The 24,718-nt window shown below is 29.3% G+C and overlaps 2 protein-coding genes across 2 annotated transcripts; both read right to left on the minus strand.

Moving 5' to 3' along the window:
- Positions 1-7,151: 7,151 nt before the first annotated feature.
- LOC137829974 (pterocarpan synthase 1-like) lies at positions 7,152-7,714 on the minus strand. The gene has a single exon (XM_068637032.1). The coding sequence runs from the start codon at positions 7,712-7,714 to the stop codon at positions 7,184-7,186; it is 531 nt and encodes a 176-aa protein (XP_068493133.1). The 3' UTR covers positions 7,152-7,183.
- A 4,078-nt stretch (positions 7,715-11,792) lies between these two features.
- On the minus strand, positions 11,793-12,464 carry LOC137824420 (pterocarpan synthase 1-like). The gene has a single exon (XM_068630065.1). It carries the CDS (start codon positions 12,417-12,419, stop codon positions 11,865-11,867), a length of 555 nt encoding a protein of 184 aa, XP_068486166.1. The 5' UTR covers positions 12,420-12,464; the 3' UTR covers positions 11,793-11,864.
- Between the last annotated feature and the right edge of the window lie 12,254 nt (positions 12,465-24,718).

The raw sequence follows: 24,718 nt of genomic DNA on the forward strand, positions 1-24,718 counted from the left end.
AAGTTGCATGGTTTTCACTCGAATGCAGATACAAAAAAACTATTTGTTGGTTGTTCCGATTGAGTGAGCGACATAACCCCTTCGCCTGCCATTGATCCTACACAAGAAAGAAGAAAATCAAGGCACTCAAGAACAAAAAAAAGAAAATTAAAGAAAAGGTAAGATAATGAAAAAGGGGAATCGAAGGAATCAGGGTAGCGCATCAGAGCTCTTCATTTGAAGAGCTCTTATATCATATTGGATTTTATGGAACATAAGATTAGCAGTAGGAATCGATGTGTACATAAAGATGGGTAAAGGCGAACCCTATTCACGAAGAACAAAGAAGAAGATAGAATGAAAGAGAAAATGAAATCTGAAATTGAATCTAATCTGTAATAGTTCATACACGTGTCTTAGTTATGGTGGTGGAGGTATGTATATAGAAAAGCATAAACAAAATAGTAAAGGACTACATAATGGGCCAAGCCCAATAGAGCAATAAAGCCCTGTAACAACTCATAACCTAATATTAATTTACTCTTATAAAAGAAACTTTTCTTACAAATGACCAAATTTTATTATAACTTTTATATACTTATAATTTCTTTTTTGTGAAAAATCTTATTTTATTTAATTCAATATTTCTATTGTACAAGTTATTATACAACTTCTGGAAATATATTCTAATTGTAATGTATATGGTTAAATTTTTAAAAAATATTATTTAATATAAATGCAAGACCATTTTTTGAAACATGATGCAGTAGAATTTTTTTAATACTTTAATCACACCTCATTATTGACCCCACCATCTATACTTAATACATTTGAAGGGAGCACAAACATAAAGTTTTACACTTGTCACTTCCACAATTTAAAAAAATTACTAAAACAAAAACTTTTGACACGTGGCCCAATGAGTAACTTCTTGAGGTCTATTGCAACAAAAGAGGCCTAAAATCTTCAGTTGGCCCAAAAAAAATGAGGACAAATTGGAGCAATTAGGGTTTTGTTTTGGGTGTATTTGGGGTCATTGCTTTTCGAGAACATGGTGCAGAAGAATCACAAAGAAACCTAAAAGATAATTTTTTTTTTAATTTGAATTGCATTTTCGGATGAGTCTAGCACCTTTTTTACACTACATATATTTGCTCTTCATACCTCATTTGACATTGCATCCACAATCCATTATTATGTTGTTGCTCATGCCATTGTTAACCTGATTGTGATTTTTTACCGAAGTTTGTTGTCTGTTTTATCTAATAAAAATGAATGTTTATGTGCATTGTTTTTTTTTTTGTACATCATATCTTCTGTGGCATGCATTCTGCACTACATTTCACAGTTTTCTTTTGCAGTGTGTTAGAGATTCTTCACAAGCAACCATTCTATGTTTTTCAAATTATGCTAACATTAAATTTTTTGTTATGTGTAGGTTGAGTTTGAAGAACACACTGCTGCTTATTATGTAAATATAAGGATCAAAAAAATTTGTAGGATCAAAGAACTTTCATTTATAGGATTGATACAAGGATCAAAGAATTCTTTGATTGTGTAAAGATACATTTTGTATACTCTAATGAAAGAAATTTGTATTAATGTAAAATCAACTTTTGATGTAAACTGTTTAGATTATGTTCAAGGTCATTTCCTCTGTTTTTTGAAGCTTGATGTAAACAGATTGAGAATGGTAAATAATATGAATATTCTGTCATTGTTTGGAAACTTTTTTCTATTGCATTGAATATTGCACTATGAATGATGATATATTTGAATACTATATAATCATGAGTCACATTAAATAATTAATCATATATCCAACATAAGTTTAAATCAAACTGTGTATAGAAGAATGAACGTTAAATAGCGTATGAGATTCAAATGGTGGTTCTTATAGCAGTGAGATCAAAGAACTTTCATTTATATGATTGATACAAGGATCAAAGATTTCTTTGATTATGTAAAGACACATTTTGTATACTTTGATGAAAGAAGTAAAAACAACATTTAGAATGATAATATTATGTGAATAATATATAATCGATAATAACATTAAATAGTTGATCATAGATCCAGAATAAGTAATGTCATAAGAAAATGAATGTATACAAATAATTATGATTTAAATTCAACTTCATCATCATTCCTAATGGATTTAATATTGCACTGTATAATCTGTCGTTACATTTAATAGTTACTCATATATCCAACATAAGTATAAATCAAAGTGTTTATAGATAAATGAAAAATAAACAGTATATGACAATATTATGGTACTTGTTATAGCAGTTAGATTGCAAGACGAAAATATTCTATTGCATTGAATATTGCATTGTGAATGATGGAGGTGTCAAACACAAAGTAATATACATTCATTACTTTCAACATAGGAATAAAAAGTTTAAAGGGTATGTAATCTGCAAAATAAAACAATTTGATACTTAAACAAAAAAAAAAGTAATAATAAACATGACATAATCTTCAGAACAATGGGAAACAAAAAAAAAAGCAATACAAAATTCCAATATTTGTTAATAAAGTGTATAAACTTTAGATAAGCATACAAAAATTGTAAAGAAATATTTGTAAATTTTCTTTGCTATATATCACAGTTGTTGTAGGGAACCAAGTGACAAAGATGTCAATATAATGAAGTACTATGACTTAGAGAAAAACAATAGACTGTGATACATGTGTGAGCCTTGCCCGAACTGTGTTCAAATTGGTCTGAGACATGGATACTTGAATTTGAAAAGCATCTGTGAACATGCATTGTTAAACTCAACTATACAAAAATGTGCAATAGAAGTTTTGCAAAATTAGTGTGAAAATTCAGATAAATTTATTTTCAGAATCTACACAGAACAAAATTTAAATATAAGTGCCAATGGAGAAAGAATTGATATCTTTTATGAATGGATTAAGTAGTAGTTATAAGTTTGTGGCATCACATTATTTATATGAAGTTGATTATTGTTAATTCACGGAGTTATATTTTGTCATTGTTTTTCTCTATTTTATAATGTATTGTATTAACAACTCTGTATAATCAGAATGAGAATAAAAAGATCACACATCAGGTTAAGAAGACATTGAACATAGTAATAAAAAAATGAAAAGGTAATTTGTGCACTCACATTACACGTGAAAGAATGCACAATGTTGAGTGATGGCCTAAGGACAAATGCAATAAACAAATACTGGAGAAACATAACATTGTGTGTAATCTACAAAATAAAACAACTTTATACCCAACCAAAAAAAAACAATAAAGCAATACAAACTAAAGAATGTTTGTTGCAATAGTGTATAAAGTTGCGAAACTCATACCAACACTCTAAGAACTTTGTACAAATTTCTTTTTCTACATAGCACAACTATTGTAGGCAACCAAATGTGTTGGACAAAAATCATTTTGAAAAAGTCAACCAAATGCCAAAGTTGCCAATACAATGAAGTTTTGTGACCTAGAGAAAAAGTTGTGCCTTGGGCTTGCCCGAACGGTGTTAAAATTGGGCTGACACATGAAATGTTGAATATGAAAAGCATCACAAGAACTGGATTCTGAAGCTCTGCTATACAACTGTTCTGTGTAATCCCATATTTGCTCAATTAGTGTAATAATTTAGAAAAGGTAATTTGAATAATATGCACAGAAACTAAATTAACTAGGCAGCAGCTTTGGCACGTAATGCAAATTTAAATTTTTCATGTGAATCTATTAATCAAAATGTAGCATCATTTTTGTGGCATTCCACTATTTATATCAACTTCGTCATTGTAAAGACATTATGTTTTTATTCTGTCATTGTGTTTTCTCAATGAAATTGTTTACTCCATTTCTTGGTATACAATATGTTTATAGTGAAATTGGATAAAATGTTCTATGGCTTAAATGATGTGAACTCAACAAAGGAGATCTAGAATGTTGTTGTCAGAGTGGTACGACTATGGTGTATGCAAGACTTCACGAAGCAAAAAAATATTGTTTTCAATGGAGATAATGCTACGAGACCAATAAGTAATTTTTTCATAAAAGTCTCAATTTTGACTTACATAATTTTATATGTGCTACATTTAAACATACTTTGGTTTTGCATTTTTTAAGGGAGTCCAAATCCATGCATCAGTTAGAAGGACGCTTATATACAAATTTCAAAGTCAGATATCTGATGGTTGTGTGTATTTCATTCAATTGTTTAATGTTGCATCAAATGGAGGTTCTTACATAACAACAACACATTCTTATAAAATAAACTTTCAATATGGAACAAAGGTATCTTTAATGGATAATGAACTGGTATCACAAACTACCTCACTGTACACACCTCTTTTAGTGATTTTTGCGCCTGGCTTTGACACTACCTATTTAGTTGGTTAATTCAATTATATACTTCTTTTTAATACATGTTCACTACAGGATTACAATGATCACATTCAGTATTGTTTTATGTAGATATAATTGAAATTCTTACTAGAGTTGAAACAGAACGAGAGTTACAAAGGAATGCATAAGTACTAAAACGAATGTCATATCCATAGATTGTGATGGATAATTTTCTAACTTCATTCCACCATTTTTTATTTTTTTTTTGTAAACTAGTTGTGTAACAAAGTCTTTTTTTTAGAGTAGTTTTAGGATTCAGTGTACCCTGATCGAAAATTATGTAGATGACTTAAATGCTTTCCTTTCAGCTAGTGAAATAGAAAAATGTAGTCATAAGTAACCAATTTGCCAAAGTGAAGCTCTTTTGAGGCATTCTTTTGGATTAATCAAATTCCACTTTTTCTACTAAACATATATTACTTCTATTTTCAATTATTAGGTTTGATTTATTTCTTCTGTTACATGTTAATTTTAATTTTATGTATAAACAACTTCTATATTCAGAACTATATCGATTACACAAAAGTGGAAGACAATGTAGTGACTGAAGAGACATTACTTTTGAAGAAGAGGTACTTAACAAATGACATTATTTTTGTTTTGAAAACACGTTTTGATTTGAATCTAATGTAGTTTATATGATAAAGGATGTTAGAAAGTATAAATTCACTTTAAAGTGTAAAAGCCATTTTAGAATGTAAAGAAAAGAAAGTGTGGCTAGTGTGAACAAAGCCATGAACCATGCAAGAGTATGGACAGAAGAGGGTATAGATGAAAATAAACGTCTGAGAGCAAGAGCATCTTGGATTGGCTCAATGAGGATCTTCAATAGAAAAGCTTGGCTTGTGAGAGAAAAACCAATCCTAAAGTACCCTGCATGGAATTGTGTCAAAATAGAGGAAATAGATTGGAATTGGATACCATTTGACTCAGTTTTGGAGATTGAAATATATATTGTTAACTCTACATGGGGTTGTGGATGTTGTTTCTCGTTGTCATCCATTCCAACCTTCGTGTCAAAATTATTTTGATGTGGTTTTTTAGAAGAGAGTGATGTATTTATAGGGTGTCTTAATCACCATGAAACTTTTCAAAATTATGTGACTATTTTTTTAATAGATTTCAATATTTAAGAATGTAATTACTACTAAAACACATTTTCTTTTCCAAGTGAATTAAGTATAGTAAGATATTTCATAACTTGGGAAATATTTTAATTAATCACAAAATACTTTAGTTGATTATTCGTGTATTAGTTTTACTTCTCGCATTTATGGTGATCACTAGTCTTCAAAGCTAAAACAAACCGTTAGAAAACAAACATTTCTTTTCTTTTCTTTTGATAATTTGGAACAAACATTTCATTATCAAAATCAAGTAAAAATATTATTATTTTCTACTTATTATTTAATTTGAATGTTAATATGTTGATAATCTTACACAAAATTATAACTGGAATTTTTTTTTATTGAAATGAAATAATTTTAAAATTATATTAATCAAATCACAATTATAAATTAATATATTTTAATATAGAGTTCTAAAAAGTAACATTTTTCAATTTAATCAATAATTTTTTTTTACCATCCTAACCTCTTAGTTAAAAAGTATGACACTGATGTCTGTGTCACTACCATTGTAGTGAGAGAATATGTTATGAAACTTGAGAGGATGCAGCAGTAACAATTTTTGACGTTTTCTTCTCAACATAAGCCATAACTTATTCATAATATTGGTATCATTTAAAGCTATACATACAGACCATTTTGCATATAATATTCATATTTCTTTAGGAATTTTGTATATGGTCCAAACAATGTAAATACTTTATGTTCTTAATTGTCAATAAAAATATTTATATATCTTTATGTATTTTTGAGTATTGTTTGGTAAGAGTTAATTAAGGCAGGAAGATAAAGAAAATGAAATGGTAAGAAAATAAGAATTTGATAACATTGTTTAGATGGAATAATGGAATGTGAGGAGAGGAAAGAAGAAGAAGAAGAAGAATTAAAGTGCAAAATAGTTTTATCGATGAAAGAAAGTATAATTGATTTGAAAAAGGAAAACAATCATAATTCCTTTTTCAGGCAATCAATACGTTGTGCTTGCATCCAAATTTTAGTCCTAATTCATTATGTCTCACTTTCTATTTGACATAATTAATTATAATAAACGTATATTAAATTATAAATTATGAATTCTATAGGATTGTTTTAAGTTGGTATTTGAAGAATATTAAATAATTATTTGTTGATTGAAATGTTTTTTTTTATATATATTTCTATATGCTCTCTCATTATGAAAATTTATTTCGATATCATTGTGTGTCATGTTTATTTTGTAAGTATATAAATGTTTATTTCGAGCAAGAGCAGATAAAGATTATCTTGAAGACAATATGACTCTATGTTATGTTTAGACTCTCTTAGGTTCACAATATGATAGGTAGTTTAAAGTTGGAGAGTTACACATTTATGTTTTATGTTTAATTATATTTTGCAAAAAAAAATTTAAAAAAAAAATTGAAAAAAATATACATTTTAAAAATAAACAAGTGCATACACATTTTAATAGCATGACACATCTTTCAATAGCATAATATACTAGAAATTACTAGGATATTTTTTATTTTTCTTGAAAAAATAGAAATAAATATTATCTTTTTCTTTTTACTATCTTTGATTTTATTTTATTTTATTTTTTATTGTGGATTTTGTATTATAACTTATTGTTAAGAATAAAATAAAAAATAATTTGTGTAGATTAAAAAAATCTCCTTAATTATTATTATTAGTAAATTTACAAATCTTCTCAAAAGGCTTTCAAAGTTACAGTGAAACGAATGACAGAATGGGCCGTTGAAGGATCATAGAGCACAGTCTCAAGTGTAGCATAGCCCCTCACAAATCGAAACCTCCCAGTTCCAGACACCACCGAAAGCTCTTTATAATTCTCGTGTTGCCGACTTACGCCTTGGATCTCTAACGTGCTTCCACTGTACTCTGAATTCGTGAACACAATTGAAAGAATCGCGTTCACGTTAGCGCCATCCTGGGCTGACACTACCAGCAGCCCTTGGGCCCGCCCCACTTGAGTAGAGAGTGAGGCTGGGCCCATCATGACAGGGTCGTTGACTGCAATTATAGTTCCGAATTGGTCGTAGGTCCAATCCCTTCCGGTGAGACCCGTGATTGGAGAAACGGTTGCACCGGGCCCTTTTCCTATGTCTTGAAGGTAGAAAGTCAAAGTTGTTGGAACATTGTATTGACCATTAGCTTCGTAAAGCATTGTTGTGGATATCAGAAGTAGCAGTGTGAAGAAGAAGAATTTGGATGCTGCCATTTTTATGCTTTGAGATGGATTTGGAAGCTAACATTGGATCATATTTATAGCCCTAAGCCAAAAATTAGGTTATTAATTTAATGCTTCCTTATGCGTTAAACAAAATTGTTCTCATTTCTCATGTGAGTTGTCTGAGTAATAATATTAAGATAGTAGTATAAAGAAAGAAGCTCAGAATAATGCTTTTGTTTGGATTGAGTTTTGGAAAATTGAGAGTGTGGGAAAATGAGAGTGTGAGAAGAAAGTGTGAAAAAAGTTAATGTGTTTGGATTAGGGTATATTAGAGTGGATGTGTAAGAAAATTTATAAGAGTATTTTAAATTATTTTGAATAGTGTAAATTTAAATATAAAAAAGAATAAATAATTATTAATTTTGTGCATATTTTAGTTAATTAAAATAATTTTAAGTTTCATTTATAAATAAAAAAATGTAAAATTCAAAGAAATAATTAAATATAATTTTAAATGTAAGTATAATTTTATTATTTTTCATTTTATTAATTTAAATTAATTTTGTTACTTAAGTTATTTTATTTAGATAATTTTAATATTATTTATAATTCTTTAAAATATATTATGTTAACATAAAATTATTAATAATAATAATTTCCATTATTAATATTATTGTATGAAGGGCACCATGGTCTTTTCATCTCATTCCACTTTCCTTTCTCTTCAATTATGAGAGGATCTAAATACTCTCAACTTTTCACTCAAACTCACCCTCAACCTCCCCTCTCATAGAAGCAAACAAGGGTGACACTCATTCACCCTCATCCTCAACCTCCATCACCCCAAAAGCAAACACACCCTAAAGCTTTTTTGTTTTTTCTTTTGCTAACTGCTTATGATTCCAAACCTCTTGTTTGCATTGATGTAACATGAAGAAAATCGTGTTTGCTTATATTCTGATAATCTATTTTAATGATTTATTTGTACAAGAATTTGTTACTACTAAATATTACGTGTAATTTCCTTATACATGTTTTTTTACTAGGATGGTTTGATTTCATACTAGGTATAGGTTTATTATACTTTTGTTATGAAAATATATGTTTTGACGGATAAAAAATATATTCAGAAATCATTTTTAATTTCAATTTCCAAGTGATGTTGATTTTTTTAATGTACTAAATACGTTTTTTTTTTCAAAACTAAAAAACAATAATATTTATGTCTTTCATTCATTAATAATATTAGCGAAGTTATGATTGTAATAAAATATATTCAAATCCATTTATGTGAATAGTAATATCATTTACTCCAATACTTTTAAGGACCACATTTTAATAAATATATATGATTATATTAATTAATAATTTTTAATTTTATTTCACTCCTATAAAAGTTTTAAGTTCTTTGCGAGTATTATATTTATTACTTTTAGAAATAATCAAGAATTTCTGTTTTGAATATGAAAAATTGTGTCACCTTGATATGAATTTAGTTCAAAATTATTAGAATGGAAGTTATTATGGACAAGAATGACTTTGATTGATTATGTAATTAAAACTTAGTTAAAGTCGTGTCATTCATGCACGATTTTAGTTATATGAATTTTACATTAAAGTTTTACATGTAGAATAGAACTTCAAACTTAAGTTTTATTAAAAAAAAATTAAAAATTGTTCAGTTTTATTTATTTTTTTTAAAAATGGAATAATTAACTGAATGATTGTAATAAAATACATTCAATACATTTATGTGAACATTAATATCATTTAATCCAACACCCACCACATTTTAATAAACATGATTATATACTAATTAGTACTTTTTTTTATTTTATTTTACACCTACAAATTTTTTAAATTCTTTGGAAGTAAAAATTATATTTATTACATTTAGACATAATGGGTTTGACACGAATTTGGTGCAATTTGAAATTTAAAAATTATGAGTTTGAACAAGTCGTATCTCATTGCATGACTTCAAGGACACATAACTTCATATCAGGATGCGTTCCATGTGAAAGTCATGTCACCATTACATGACTTTTGTGTAGAATTACTAGAACTGAAGTTGTCATGGGTAAGAACGATTTTGATTAATTATGCAATTAAGACTTAGATAAAGTCGTTCCACCCTTACACAATTTCAGTTGTATGAAATTTACACTAAAATTGTGCATAAAAAAGCAAACTTCACCTTTGTTAATTTTTTTTCAAAAAAAATGTTTTTTTTTTAAAATTGGAATAATTAATTAAATGATTGTAATAAAATATATGCATTTATGTGAACAATAATATCAATTAGTCCATCACGCTCAAGGGACCAAATTTTAATAAACATGATTATACTAATTAGCACTTCTTTACTTTATTTTACTCCTATAAATTTTTGAAGTTATTTGGTAGTATTATATTTGTTACTTTTAGAAATAATCAAGAATTCGGGTTTTTGCATGGATTTGGCATAATTTGAGATTTAGAAATTATGAGTTTGGACAAGTCGTGTCTTGTTGACACGACTTTAAGGACACGTAACTTCAGGTTAGGATATGTTCCATGTGAAAGTCATGCTACTACGACATAACTTTAGTGCAAAATTATTAGAATTGAAGTTGTCATGAGCAAGAACGATTTTGATTGATTATGCAATTAAGACTTAGTTAAAGTCGTACCACCCATGCACAATTTTAATTGTATGAAATTTACACTAAAGTTGTGCATGCAAAACTAGACTTCAACTTTGTTAATCTTTTTTGTTTAAAAAATTGTTTCTGTTTTATCTTTTAAAATTGGAATAATTAATTGAATGATTGTAATAAAAAATATGCAATACATTTATCTGAACAATAATATCATTTACTCCAACACTCTTAAGGGACCACATTTTAATAAACATGATGATACTAATTAGCATTTCTTTATTTTATTTTAGTTCTATAAATTTTTGAAATTATTTGGTAGTGTTGTATTTATTACTTTTAGAAATAATCCAGAATTTGAGTTTTTGCACGAATTTGGTGCAATTTGAAATTTAAAAATTATGAGTTTGGACAAGTCATGTCTTGTGGATACGACTTCATGGACACATAACTTCAAGTCGGGATGCGTTTTATGTAAAAGTCGTGCCACCACGACATATCTTGAGTGCAAAATTATTAGAATTAGAGTTGTCATGAGCAAAAACGACTTTAATTGATTATGCAATTAAGACTTAGTTAAAGTCGTACCACCCATGCACGATTTCACTTGTAAGAAATTTACACTAAAATTGTGCATGTTGTACCGGACTACAACTTGGTTAATTTTTTTTTTTGAAAATGGTTTATCTTTTATTTTTTAAAAATTGGAATAATTAATTGAATTATTAATTTGAATTTTTTTATAAAATTAAAAATATTTAGTTATTTTTTAATTGAAAATTTAATTAAAAAATAATATTAAAATCCTAAACCCAAAACAGTAAATTAAAAGTCTAAAATATAAAAAAAAATATTAATAAATGAATGAATTTTTAAAAATTTGGTATCTACCATCCACTTTCAAAATTAACCATGTTTTTTTTATAAAAGCTCTCATGTTATGCATCATTATACAACTTGATATCTCAACTAAGCTGACACCTCAAATAACAACAATCATCTGTCATCACATGAAAAAAAATTATTATTACAAAAAAGAAAGAAAATAAAAAAATATAAAAAATATGGAGGATTAGACTGAAACTCATATGTTAACAAAAACAACGCATACCTATTCATCAAGAATTTTAAAAACAAACTAGATGAAAACTTATTATACCAATAAAATGTTTCTCTATAAATAAATCCTAATGTTATTCCTTACCTAGTTTAGTTATATATCTTCAAGTGAATTTGCATATAAACTTCGTTTTTTCCGAAAAATCTAAGAAGTGGGGAACAAGTGTTATTAGTGTGGATATACTATTTTTTTCTTATTTTCCTGGATTTATCAGACTAAATAGTTGTTAATTAAAATAATAAGAAAAAAAATCAGGAATTCGAATCTCAATTTTGAGATAAAAATTATAAGTTAAAGAAAATAACGGATATCTAATAATACTTAATTAAGAAGTAAAAATGACTAAACTGAAATAATATGAATGGTATTTTGAAGTGGTGAAAATGGTCGTCTGATATTATTTAGAAGCAGACAAACAGTAATACATGACCAAGTATTCTTAATTTTGAGTTTGTATAGTTACAGTCAAACGAATGATGGAGCGCGTAGTTTGAGGATCATAAACCACAGTTTGCAATGAAGCATAGCCTCTTGCAAAACGAAATTGGCCAGTTCCAGACACCACAGAGAGCTCTTTATAATTCTCTCTCTGCCGACTAATGCCTTGCAGCTCCAAGGTGCTACCACTGTACTGCGAATTGCTGAACACAATTGAAAGAACAACATTCACATTAGCTGCATCATGAGACGAAACAACCATCAAACCTTGGGCCCGCCCCACTATTGTAGAACCTGGGTTTGGGCCCAGCATGACTGGGTCATCAACCACAAATATGCTTCCAAAGGTGTTGTAGTTCCAATCCCTTCCCTTAATGCCCGTCACTGCAGCAACTGTGGCATTAGGGCCTGTTGTTACGTCTTGTAGATAGAACACAGAGGTTGTTTGACGAGCCCTAGGTAGAGGTAATTGAGCATGGGCTTGATAAACCATTGTGATGATGAATATCATGACCATTGAAATGGAGAAGGGTGTTGAAACTGTTGCTGCTGCCATTTTCTTTTGTAGTAGGTACTACAGAACTTTTGAGATGTAGATGTGAAGAAACATTGATGAATTTATAGCAGTGAGGGTGTGTTTGGAAGAGCTTGAGGTTCTTCATTGTTGCTGGTTTTGTTGGAAAAAGATTGTTTTTTATAATGTTTTTTAACTGTTAAAGTTTATCTTTTTGTAAGCTTGTGCATCACCTATCACGTGAGTAAATGACTCCAATGAATGACTAGAAACAGAAACTGAATAAGATTTGCATTTCCTAAGGAAAAAAGTACAGAAAAAACAAGAGGAGTTACATTAAAAGTGGCAGTTTGAATGGGAGGTTTCATAACCGTGTTTAACGTAATTTGAGTGTGATTATGAGGCACAAGAACAACATCAAAATGTCATATTAGCTTGAACTAGCTGGCTATGATTTCTTCATTTTCTTTCATTCATTAGCTGGCTATTTTTGATTTTGGGTTGTAAAAGTTAAGATTCATATTTAATATTTCAAATAATTTAAGTATGAATGAACAAAAATAATAAATTATAAAAAAAAACTTACAATTTATTATTTTAATATTTTAAGTTTAAAATGGTGTATTTTTTTATATAATTTGTTCATAACCTATCAGTACTAAATTAATGTGATCTAAAAAGAATACGCGTGGAGTGAATTTTAATAGATTTAAAAAAAAATCACTGCATATTTTCCAATTATTACATTTTTCTATCCTTTTCGAATGCTTTCATGGACTAATTGGCTACAAAGAAAAATGTCACACAACAAAAAAAATTATTGAAAAATCAGAAATAATTTTTAATTTTTTAGATATAAAATGGAAAAATCTCCTCACTTTGACAAGTAACTTTCACAAGTAAAATTTACGTGATTAAATTTAGAAAATGTTTTTATTATAAAAATAAGATTATAACTTACTATATGAAATAACACTTAATCTAATAATAATAATAATAATAATATATATATATATATATATATATATATAAATAAATAAGGGTGGACAAAAAATCCAAATTACAAAATCCAATCCATAATTATTCATATCCATATTAGTTTTAATCCATTTAAATGGATTTATTTCAAATCTAAATCCAAATTTTTGGATTTTAAATCCAATCCATTTAATTGGATATGGATTAGATATAGATTGGATACATTTCTAGATTATACAAATTGCATTTTGGGATAGATTGTGACTTGGCCCGATCCAAGTTAAGCCAAGACAATCCAGCCGATGTCGAGTTGAGCGGGCCCGGGCCGATGTCTAACCGAACAGTCTCGGGCCCCAGGACGATTTCGAGTCGAGCATTCCCGAGTCGATGTCGAACCAAGCTGGCCCGGACCAATGTTAAGCCGAGCTGGCCCGGGTCAATATCGAGCCGAGCAACCCAGGATGATGTCTAGTCGTTGGGCCCGTATCGATGTCGAGCCGAACGACCCAGGCCAATGTCGAGCTGAGCAAGCCCGGTCTGATGTCAAGCCGAACGGGCCCAGTCCAATGTCGAGCTGAGCAAGCCCGGGATGATATCGAGCCAAACGGGCCATTCCAATGTTGAGCTGAGCAAGCCCGGGCTGATATCGAGCCGAACGAGCCATTCCAATGTCAAGTTGAGCAAGCCCGGGCTGATGTCGAGTCGAACGCGCTCGAGTCAATGTCGAGTCTCCCAGGCCCGGGCCGATATCGAGTTGATTGGGCTCGGGCCAATGTCGAGTGGAAAGGGCATGAGTCGATGTCAAGTCGATTGGGCCCTAACAAATGTTGAGCCAAACGAGCTCGAACCAATGTCGAGTCTCCCAAGCCGAGCCAATGTCGAGTCGATTAGGCTCGGACCAATGTCGAGCTGAGTCGGCCCGAGCCAATGTCGAGTCTCCCGGGCCCGTCTGATGTCGAGCCAAACGGGCCCAGGTCGATGTAGAAAGGAGCGGGCCTGGGTCTATGTCGAGTCGATTGGGCCCTGGCCAATGTCGAGCCGAGAGGGATCGGGCCGATGTTGAGCTGAGCGGGCTCGAGCCGATGTCGAATCGTCCGGGCCCGGACCGATGTCGAGTCGTCCGGGCTCGAGCCAATGTCAAGTGGAGTGGGCCCGGGTCGATGTCGAGTCGAGTGGGCCTAGGCCAATGTTGAATCATCCAGGCCCGAGCGAGTCGTCTGGGCATGGGCCCATGTTGAATCGTCCGGGCCGGGGCCCATGTCGAGTTGATTGGGGTCGGGCCGATGTCGAGCCCAGCCGGGCCAAGCCAATGTCGAATCTCCCGGGCCCGAGCCAATGTTGAGCTGAACGGGCTCGGGGCGATGTCAAGTGGAGCGGGCCTAGGTCTTATTTGAGTCGATTGGGACCTGTCCAATGTCGAGCCAAGCAGGCCTAGGTCGATGTCAAGCCGAGCAGGCCCAAGTCGATGTCGAGTTGTCCGGGCCCATACCATTGTCGAGTCGTCCAGACCTGGACTAATGTCGAGTCGTTTGGGCCCGGACCGATGTCGAGTTGTTTGGTCCCGGATTGATGTCGAGTCGTCTGGGTTCGGGCCATCGAGTCGTCCGAGTTCGAGCCGATGTCGAGTCGTTCGGGCTCGAGCCGATGTCGAGTGGAGCGGGCTTGAGTTGATGGGGCCCTGGATAATGTCTAGTTGAGCGGACTCGTGTCGATGTTGAGTCGAACGAGCTCGGACTGATGTCGAATCATCCAGGCCCGGGCTATTATGAAGTCGTCAAAATGGATTTAATGTAATTGACAAAGTGGATTTAATCTAATTAACAAAATTAACAAAATGGATTGAATCTAGATTTAATTCACTTTAAATGGATTTAAAAAAGATCCATTTAAATTTGATTTAGTTAAAATGAATATGGATTTTAAATCCAATCCATTTATTTGGATTTGGATTGAGCAAATTTATTATTTTAAGTTAAAGTATGTAATTTTTATATAATTTGTTCATAACATATCAGTATCAAATTATGATGCTAAAAGAATGCGTGTGGATGGAGTGAATTTTAGTAGATTTAAAAATAATTTTTCACTGGATTATTTTCCAATTATTAAGGTTTTCTATACTTTTCGAATGATTCCGTGGACTAATTAGCTACAAAGGAAAAGTATTAAAAAACAAAACTACAGATATAACAATTTCGATTTTTTTTAAAAATTAAAGTGGAAATTCTAAAATCTATTTTACAGACTTCAAATATATATTAGACCTGATATTTTTTAATTCAAGTTGTGAATTAATTTCTACACAATATACGATTATTCTCTTTACTTCTTTTAATCTTAATATTATTGTTATTTACTATAAAAAAAATTAAATTACTAATATAAATTTATTGACGAATTTATATTTATTGATAATTTTTATTATCAATAAATAACATTGACTCAATTCCTCATATAATACTATTTACATTTTTATTTTTCTATCTAGCACCTTTTGTTTTCATTTCCTCATCTGACATCCTTTTATTTTTATTATTTAGTACCATTTTAAAAATAAAAACAAAAATTAAAAAATTAAATTTTTTAATTTTAAATACATTAAAAAAATAAATATTTTTAATATTTAAAATAGTTATTAATGAATAAAGAAATGATTTTTTACAAAATAAAAAAATTAAAAATGTTTAGTTTTATTTTTTTTAAATGAAGAAAATAAAAAATTAAACCCCACAACAACATAAAAGTTAAATTTATAAACATAAATTAGTATTAATTTTTATTATTATTGATAATGTAATCATGTTAATTTCAACTAAAAAATATAGGAAATAATTATAAAAAAACCCAAAGTCAATTAGTATTAATTAGTAGTGGACACACAAATAATATTAAAGTGTCTACACATTTTTAAGCATTAAGTATTACATTTGCATTAGTGTCTACTCACTTCAATATTATGTGTATCAACTACTAATTAATAGTAATTGACTTTGGATTTTTTATAATTATGTCATGTATTTTTTACTTAAAATTAACATTATTACATCACCAATAATAATAAATAAATACTAAATTTTGTTTATAGATTCAACTTTTATGTTGTTGTAGGGTTAAATTTTTTATTTTCTTCATTCTTAAAAAAAAATTAAACTAAATATTTTTAATTTATTATTATTATTTTTTATTTTGTAAAAAATTATTTTTTATTTATTAATTTATTTCTAACTATTTTAAATATTAAAAATATTTATTTTTTTAATATATGAAAAATTAAAATTATCATTTTTTTTATTTATTAAGTTTTTTATTTATTTTTGAAATGGTGTTAGATAGGAAAATAAAAAAAAATGTTAAATAAAAAAATAAAAACAAAATAGTACTAAATAGAAAAATAAAAATATAAATAGTGATATAGGAAAAATTGAGTTGAATAACATTATTGATAAAATTAAATTTATTGATAATTATCAACAAATTTAAAAATTAAAAAGATATTTTTAATACGAATAAATATTTATTGGTAATTAAACAAAAAACATAATTCATTAATAATTCTGTTGATAACTGAACGTCAAATTTATTAAAGATAAAAAGTACATTTGTTACGTAATAAAACTAAACTCAGGTTCACAGAGTTGGAGAGGTGATACCCACCACACAGTTTCATTATTAATACAATTAATATTATTAATATTAATAATATTATTAATAATAATATTAATGTTATTAATATGATTTATATTAATATTATTGTAATTATTATTATTAATATCAATATTATTATAATTATAATTATTAATATGTTATTATAATTATTGTAATTATTGTTAATTTTATTAATAATAAAGTTAGTATTATTAGTATTAATATTATTACTATAACTATTATTTATATTACTAATATTATAATTATTAATATTATAATTATTAATATTATAATTATTATTAATTTATTAATATTAACATTAGCATTATTATTATTAATTTTATTAATATTAACATTATTATTATTTATACTTAATTTTATTAAAATTAAAATTATAATAATAATTATAATTATCATAAATTTTATTAATATTAAAATTATTATTATTAAAATAATATCATCATTAATAATAATATTTCTATCATTAGTAATTTTATTATTAAACTATTATTAATACCAATACTTATTATTATTAATTTTATATTAATGATTATAATGTTAACACTAATAATACTAATAAAATTATTAATAATTAAAATAATTATAATAATATTAATACTAATATTATTATCAATATTATTATTATTGATATTATTATTTTTATTTTTTATTTTAATAACATAATAAAATAAAAAATCAGAATATGATATTAAAATGACTTTGATTAAGTTGTTTCAGGCTCTCTTACGATATTATTATAATAATATATTGAGTTTGGTTAATGAATTTCAATAATAATAATATATTGTAATAATAATAAATAATTATTGAAAAAAATAATCATAAATAATATTTTTAAAATATTAATAATTATTGATAAAAAAAAATACTGTCCATATAATTTTTGTTGATAAATTTATTAATGGAAACTTTCTATTGATAAATTTACCAACAAGCATATTATCGATGGATTTTTGCCTGTAGTATTTTTGTCAGTAATATGTGCTTACCGATGTCCTTATTTTGTATTTATGTTTTTATATGGTGTTTGTAAAAGATAGAATCCATGGAATAAAAGCTCTATTATTTTTTATGGACTATTCTACTGCTGAGAGCAATGTTTCCAAAGACCTTTGTGTAAATCCTTCTAGTATTTATTATCTTCATTCTACTGAGAATCCTAGGACTATTTTTGTTAACCTTCAATTCAAAGAGCAAAATTATCACTATTGGAGTAGGAATATGAGAAGAGCCCTCTAATCGAAGAATAAATTAAAGTTTGTTGATGGAAGTATTAACATGCCTAAGCGCAATGATCCTCTATTCGAAGCATGGAAGAGGTGTAATGTGATGGTTTTATCTTAGAATAATCGCACCTTGTCTAAACAAATTGTCAATAGCATGATTTACATAGACATTGCAAAGAGTTTATGGGATGATTTAGGAACCTTTTTCAAGAGGAAACCATTTTCGCATCTCCGATTTACTCCAAGAAATTCATTTCATCAAACAAGGTGAGAAAATGGTTACCCAATTTTATATAGATCTGAAAATTATTTAGGAAAATTTGGAATATTTGAGACCTATACCAAGATGCAAATGTGGTGGTATATGCAAATTTGATATTTCAATAGTCTCTCAAATATAGAGATTTAGAGTATGTTATATATTTCTTGAAATGACTCAACGAGGTTTATAATGCTGTAAAAATCGAAATCTTGTTGATGGAAACTCTTTCCAACATTAATCGTATGTTTGTTTTGGTGATTTAACAGGAACACCAACTTACTAGAAATGGAAATTTGGAGAATAGAGTTGTGATTAATGTTACTGAGAAACAACAAAATTGAAACAACACTGATGAGTAGAATAATTGGAAATTACAAGATCAAGGGAGTTGGAAACTGCAAGGTAGAAACAATAATTGGAAAGGATGAAAAGGTGGAGGTAAACGTTATGATTAAGGGACACAATGCTCATATTGTCACAAATAGAATCACACAGTTGATGAATCTTAAGCGAAACACGGGTATCCTTCGTGGTACAAGCAAAGAAATGATCAATTTGAAAGAGAGAAAAGTAATGACCAATCTTGCAATCTCACTTTAAGAAATGATGGAGGTCAAATTCACAATAATAAGAGTGATAAAAAGATAAAAGAAAATAATCCCTTCACTGTTGAACAAGTCCAACAACTTTTGAAATTGTTGTAAGAATCACCAAATCATATAGTGTAAGCCAAATACCACATATGCAATTTTGCTTCCTATTTGCTATGTACTTTTTTTGTTTCTAAGTCTGCAAGAACACCACCACAAGGCAAAATGACTGTAAACATTTTGGCCTGAAACAGACTGCAAGGATTTTTTTTCACCACTATTCTGGTCTTCCCTTGATACTAACAATGATTCAATTAATGCATTTAAAATGTTAAAATTGGGACAAAAATTGAAAAGTGGGAACTAGTTTGTTTTGTCTTTTCTTTGTTTATCTTCTACGTAATGTTTGAAGAAAAATTCACCAACTCGTGACTTAAACATTGGTTATTCATAGGCAACTCTACGATTTATTACTCTAATATTTATTGCTTACTTCTACTCTGAAATCAAGATATAACTACTATTGTCTAAATTGCCTATAATCATTAAGCTAGTTCAGAGTGTTGTTTTGTCTGCTTTTTTATTTTGTACGCTATGTACAAGTTATGTTATAGATAGGTGTTGTGTAAGGGTTTTTCTTTTGTGTAGCAGATGGAAGAAAGGACATAAAGATAAGATGGTGGAACCAAAGGTGGAAAGAATGGAGCAATGGTAGGAGACATGTTGAAGCATGGGCAATAAAGGTTACTTAGTAGGTAGCAGAATGTTAAAGGGACTTGGGCACTTTGGTATGGTTGTTGTAGCTGGTTGGATCAAAAGCACCGATGAACTTCGTCAATATCCCGTATTCTAAGTCAAAATGGAAGAAAGATTGACATAAATACAAGATGGTGGAACCAAAGGTGGAAAGATTGGAGTTGTGGCAGAAGAAATGTTTAAGCAGGGGCAGTGAATGTAACATAGTATGTAAAAGGAAGGAAACATGTAGGTTGTTGTTGGTGTTGTGAAGTGATGTCTGCAGTTAGTGCTTTTTGCTGCATTAAATTGCTAGCATAATAGAACTCTCTGCCATGGTTTTAGAGAACTATTTCTAGCAAACCAGAGCATATATCATCTAGCACCATTTGGTTGTTTTCTTTTCAATACAAACATGTTGGAGGGTTGTCAGTTAAGAAGGTTTTTTTATTGGGTGATGAATGTAGGATCCCAGTCATTTACAGCTTTTGCCCTCTAATTGTAGAAGAATTTGGTACGGTTTATAGCTTTCTAGGATTAAGGGTGTCTTGGATAGTTTGTCTGATTTTGGTTATGATTTGTATTATGGTTTTAAGGATTATCCCTTTAATCCTTTGCATTAGGTTGGACATCATGAAATAATTTGTTTTATTTATTTTATTCTTTGTTGATAAAAAAAATTACTATTCTCTTTTTATTTTAGTTTCATATTTTTCATAGAATCTCTTATTCTATTAACAATTCAAATGTGATAAATATAGAAAGTTGTAAAATTAATTAATAAACAATTGTCCCATAAAATATTAATAATTAAAATCAATTAATAAAACATTAATAATTAAAATTAATTAATAAATAATTATCACATAAAATTTGACATTAAAAGGATATTAATTATTATTATTATTATTATAAATTAATAATACTGAAAAATAATTTATCTTTAAGGTTTAGGGATACCAGTGATGATTAATTTATCACTATTGTCTTATATATTTATGATATTTTCTTGTTGTCACTCTTAAGTATTCTTGTCACAATAGAGCTTAGTTTTAGTTACATTCAAAATTATTGTCACAAATATAATAGTGACAAGTGCACTATTGACAATTTAATTATTATCACAAGATATTAATAATGACATATTTATAAGTTTCAGTGATGAATACTTTATATCACTAAAATTATTTTTTCTTGTAGTGAGCATAACCTAAATGTAGCATCGATGAAGATGATGTGCTACATAGGACATACAAGAAAAAAAGAATCAGGACTGGATGTGGATGTATTGGAAAGAATGTAAAAGCAACACCTATTGGGGAACAAATTGTAGAGTCTCAGATAAGAATGTTTCGTCATGTCATGAATCAGAAGCCTCGATAATAGTTGGTCATATGGAAGAATGCACAATAAATAGAGATACATGAAGATAAACAAAAGTCAATGTATAATGCAAAGGGTATGTTTAGATAAGAGACTTACAAGGGAAAGGGAATCCAAAGCTTATTGTTAGCCTTTCACTGATTTGAGTGATTTTTAAAATAATTTCCCAAAATTTAGAAGAAATGGAGAGTTTTCAAATCTCTCCAAGATAACCCTGCCTTACCTACTTTTGAGTTCCCACAAATAAAGGTGTAAAAAGGGTTGAATGAAAAATTTAAAATTTGAATTGAAAACTAATGACAATAAAAAAAATGGAATTAAAATGACAAGAAAAAATGAAATTACAGTAATGAAACGAAAAACAAAGGAAGTTTTAGACGATGAAAATGCAATTATACTAAGTGAAAACAGGACATGAATATAAAAGTGATTTGAGACTACAATAAAACTTTAAAAAATATGTAAAATGCAGATAAATCTAGGGATCAATAAGACTAACACTATGTTTGGATCAGGGAGTGCGTTGCTGATGCAGACATAAATGAGGGTGCACCCCTTGTTCGCTTATGTGAATGTGAAGGGATGTGGGGGTGTGGAAGTGGAGGGATAGGGGCAAAGTGGTTCTTCTCACCTGATATAACCCAATTAGACAATGAGATAATCAATGACACAACAGAAACTTCACAATAAAGTCAGCCATCTCAACATACAAGACAAGATCCCACCAAACTTCAGAAGGACCTCAGCAGAAGAAGAATTGGACATAGGCCAGAGCATCAGATGTACTTTCTTCTGGTATTTTTAAAAGACAAGTTTATGTAAATAAATTGGGCTCACTTTGGGGGTCCAAATAGAAGAAATTGGGGTGTACTTAGCATAAATTAGGTTTGTGCCAAACCCACCTTTCATGACAAGTGCTTCTAGGTTATAGTTTCTTTGACTTACCTTCTAGAAGGTTTTTCACAAATGACACCCTTATCCCTCTATCTTGTTCTCCAAGACACTCTCTCCCATAAATAGAGTGCATTGCCTCATGTATTTCACACATTGAATTTGAATGAAGAAGAGAAACTCTGCTTGACTGATTAGTGAGCTTTGTCTCCTAAATTATCTTCGGCCTTATCTTGAGAGTAGTGCACCTTAAGTGGCGGCTCCTCACCACTCATCTTGGAAGCTCTCACCCTTCCAAGTGGCGTGACTCCTTACTCCATTTTCCATAAGTTGTCTTCATCTCTTCACATTTTCCTTTCTTTTCTTTGCGCCACTTTCCATTCCATTTTATATCTTTCTCTACTCTTTAATTTTGGCCTTTACATTGCTTTTCTTTATCTTGTTCCTTGTTTTAATTTTGCACCTCATAATCATCTTCACCATATAATTGTGTTTTCTCTTTGCCCTATATAAGTGAACCTTCACACTTACATAACCACTTGGTTAAGTTCGTGTTCAGTGGGAATCTTCTTTGGGTTTCTCACCATATTATGCTTAAAACAAAAACTCAAACAAAGTGCAACCCATAAAATGTGCAATCTTAAAATCAACTCACATAATCACCTTTGCAAATATTTATAAAGGAATGAAGAGGAAACCACATTTGCATCGTTAGATTACATATGTGCCCCTCATTTTCTTTCACATTTTTACACATGTGGTATGTTTTACATATACCACAATGTATAATCGATTAACCATATGAAAACACATGATCCATAATCGATTAACCATAAAAACAGTGCATAATCGATTATCCATAATGCATAATCGATTCCCTTCTTTTTTTCGAGCATAATCAATTATGTTGTGTGTGTTAATGGAAGCGTAATCGATTATGTTGTTAAAAACTATGAATAATCGATTATGTTTGTTTTTTAAGGCAAATCAAAATTGATTATGTTCTTCTTTTTTCTAGATTGTCTAGATTTTCCAGTTTTAGATTTTTTTTCTTTATTTATACCATACAAATTCAAATAAACAATGGTACATGAAATATAAAATATCATTTTTTTATGTTATTAATTCATATATCATAATATTTTTAAATTTTATATACTCGTTTACTTTTAAAATATATTAAAATTTTCATAATAATAATGAAAATCATCATTAATATTAATATTTTTATATAAATAAATTATATACTTAATATATATATATATATATATATATATATATATATATATATAACATAATATAATACAAATGAAATAATCATAAATATATTAAAATGATCTAAATACATAAATTTAACTAACAAAAATATTTAATTAACTAAATATTTAATTAACTAAAATATTTTAATTAACTAAAATCTACACAAAAATAACTCTTATTTCAATTTTCAATTTTTTTTATACACAAGGGTAAATTTGTAATCTTACATTTTACACCATTAAAAATAATTCAAAATAGCCTCACAACCATCACATCACTCACATACTTCAATAAAATTTACTCACACATTCACTCTAACATATTCTAATCCAAACACACAAACTTTCTTCACACTTTCTTCTCAAGTCCTAACACTTCCACTCTCTCAAATCCCCACAATTCCATTCCTCAATCCAAACACAACATAAGTGCAACCATTAGATCGTTTAATATATATATATATATATATATATGTGTGTGTGTGTGTGTGTGTATTAGTTTACTTGAATGTATACATATACATGTAAAGGTACGGTGAATATGAAGTTAGTGTACAATGATATAAAAATATGAGGTTAGGGACACCTTATACATAAAAAAACACGAAGTAAAATATTTTAAAGATGGCAACTGTCTCCTCCCTCATTACACTTGTGATTGCTGAAAATACACCTGGGTTGAATCAAAGTCCTTTACACTCTGTTTGGATTAGGTGTGCATTGTAGTTGACGACGGATGAGAGGGTGCACCCCTCGTTTGAATCAACGCAATGGAGAGGTAGGGGAGCGATGGTGAAAGCGAAAGGTCAGTGGGTGAGGGTCCCTCTTAACATTGGACAAAAAGTCACATAATACATGAGTGTTTTACCATTGTGCCCTTGCTTTTCTTCACTTTTTTTTTTCAATGAATATCGCACTACCATGCCATGCACCACAATTATTCCATTTAGAGATTCCTGACTTTAGCACAAGGAATCTCTTTGATCGTGTTGAACGTGTTCAATGCATTTCCTGGGTAGGTTAGGTCATAAATAAGTTACATTCACGAGAGCTGTTATATAACCATGCTTCTCATAAACACACATTGCATTAAAACACACATTTGCATTGCTCCACTAGCCTTGGAGAGTTTCATGAGTGAGTAGAGTGCGAAAGATAGTGAGTTGAACATGCATCTTCAATCTCAGATTAGTCATTTTGATATTTTTTACCGTGCCTAATCGATTAGCAATGGAAAAACACAGGACACTTAATCGATTATGCCCTAAAAATAAGTTGATAATCGATTAAGCAGAACACATAATCATTATCTGCTTTTTTTTAGGCTAATCAATTATCTTCTGTGTGTTAA

Source organism: Phaseolus vulgaris, chromosome 11 (genome assembly GCF_000499845.2).
Source record: "Phaseolus vulgaris cultivar G19833 chromosome 11, P. vulgaris v2.0, whole genome shotgun sequence".
NCBI lineage: Eukaryota > Viridiplantae > Streptophyta > Magnoliopsida > Fabales > Fabaceae > Phaseolus > Phaseolus vulgaris.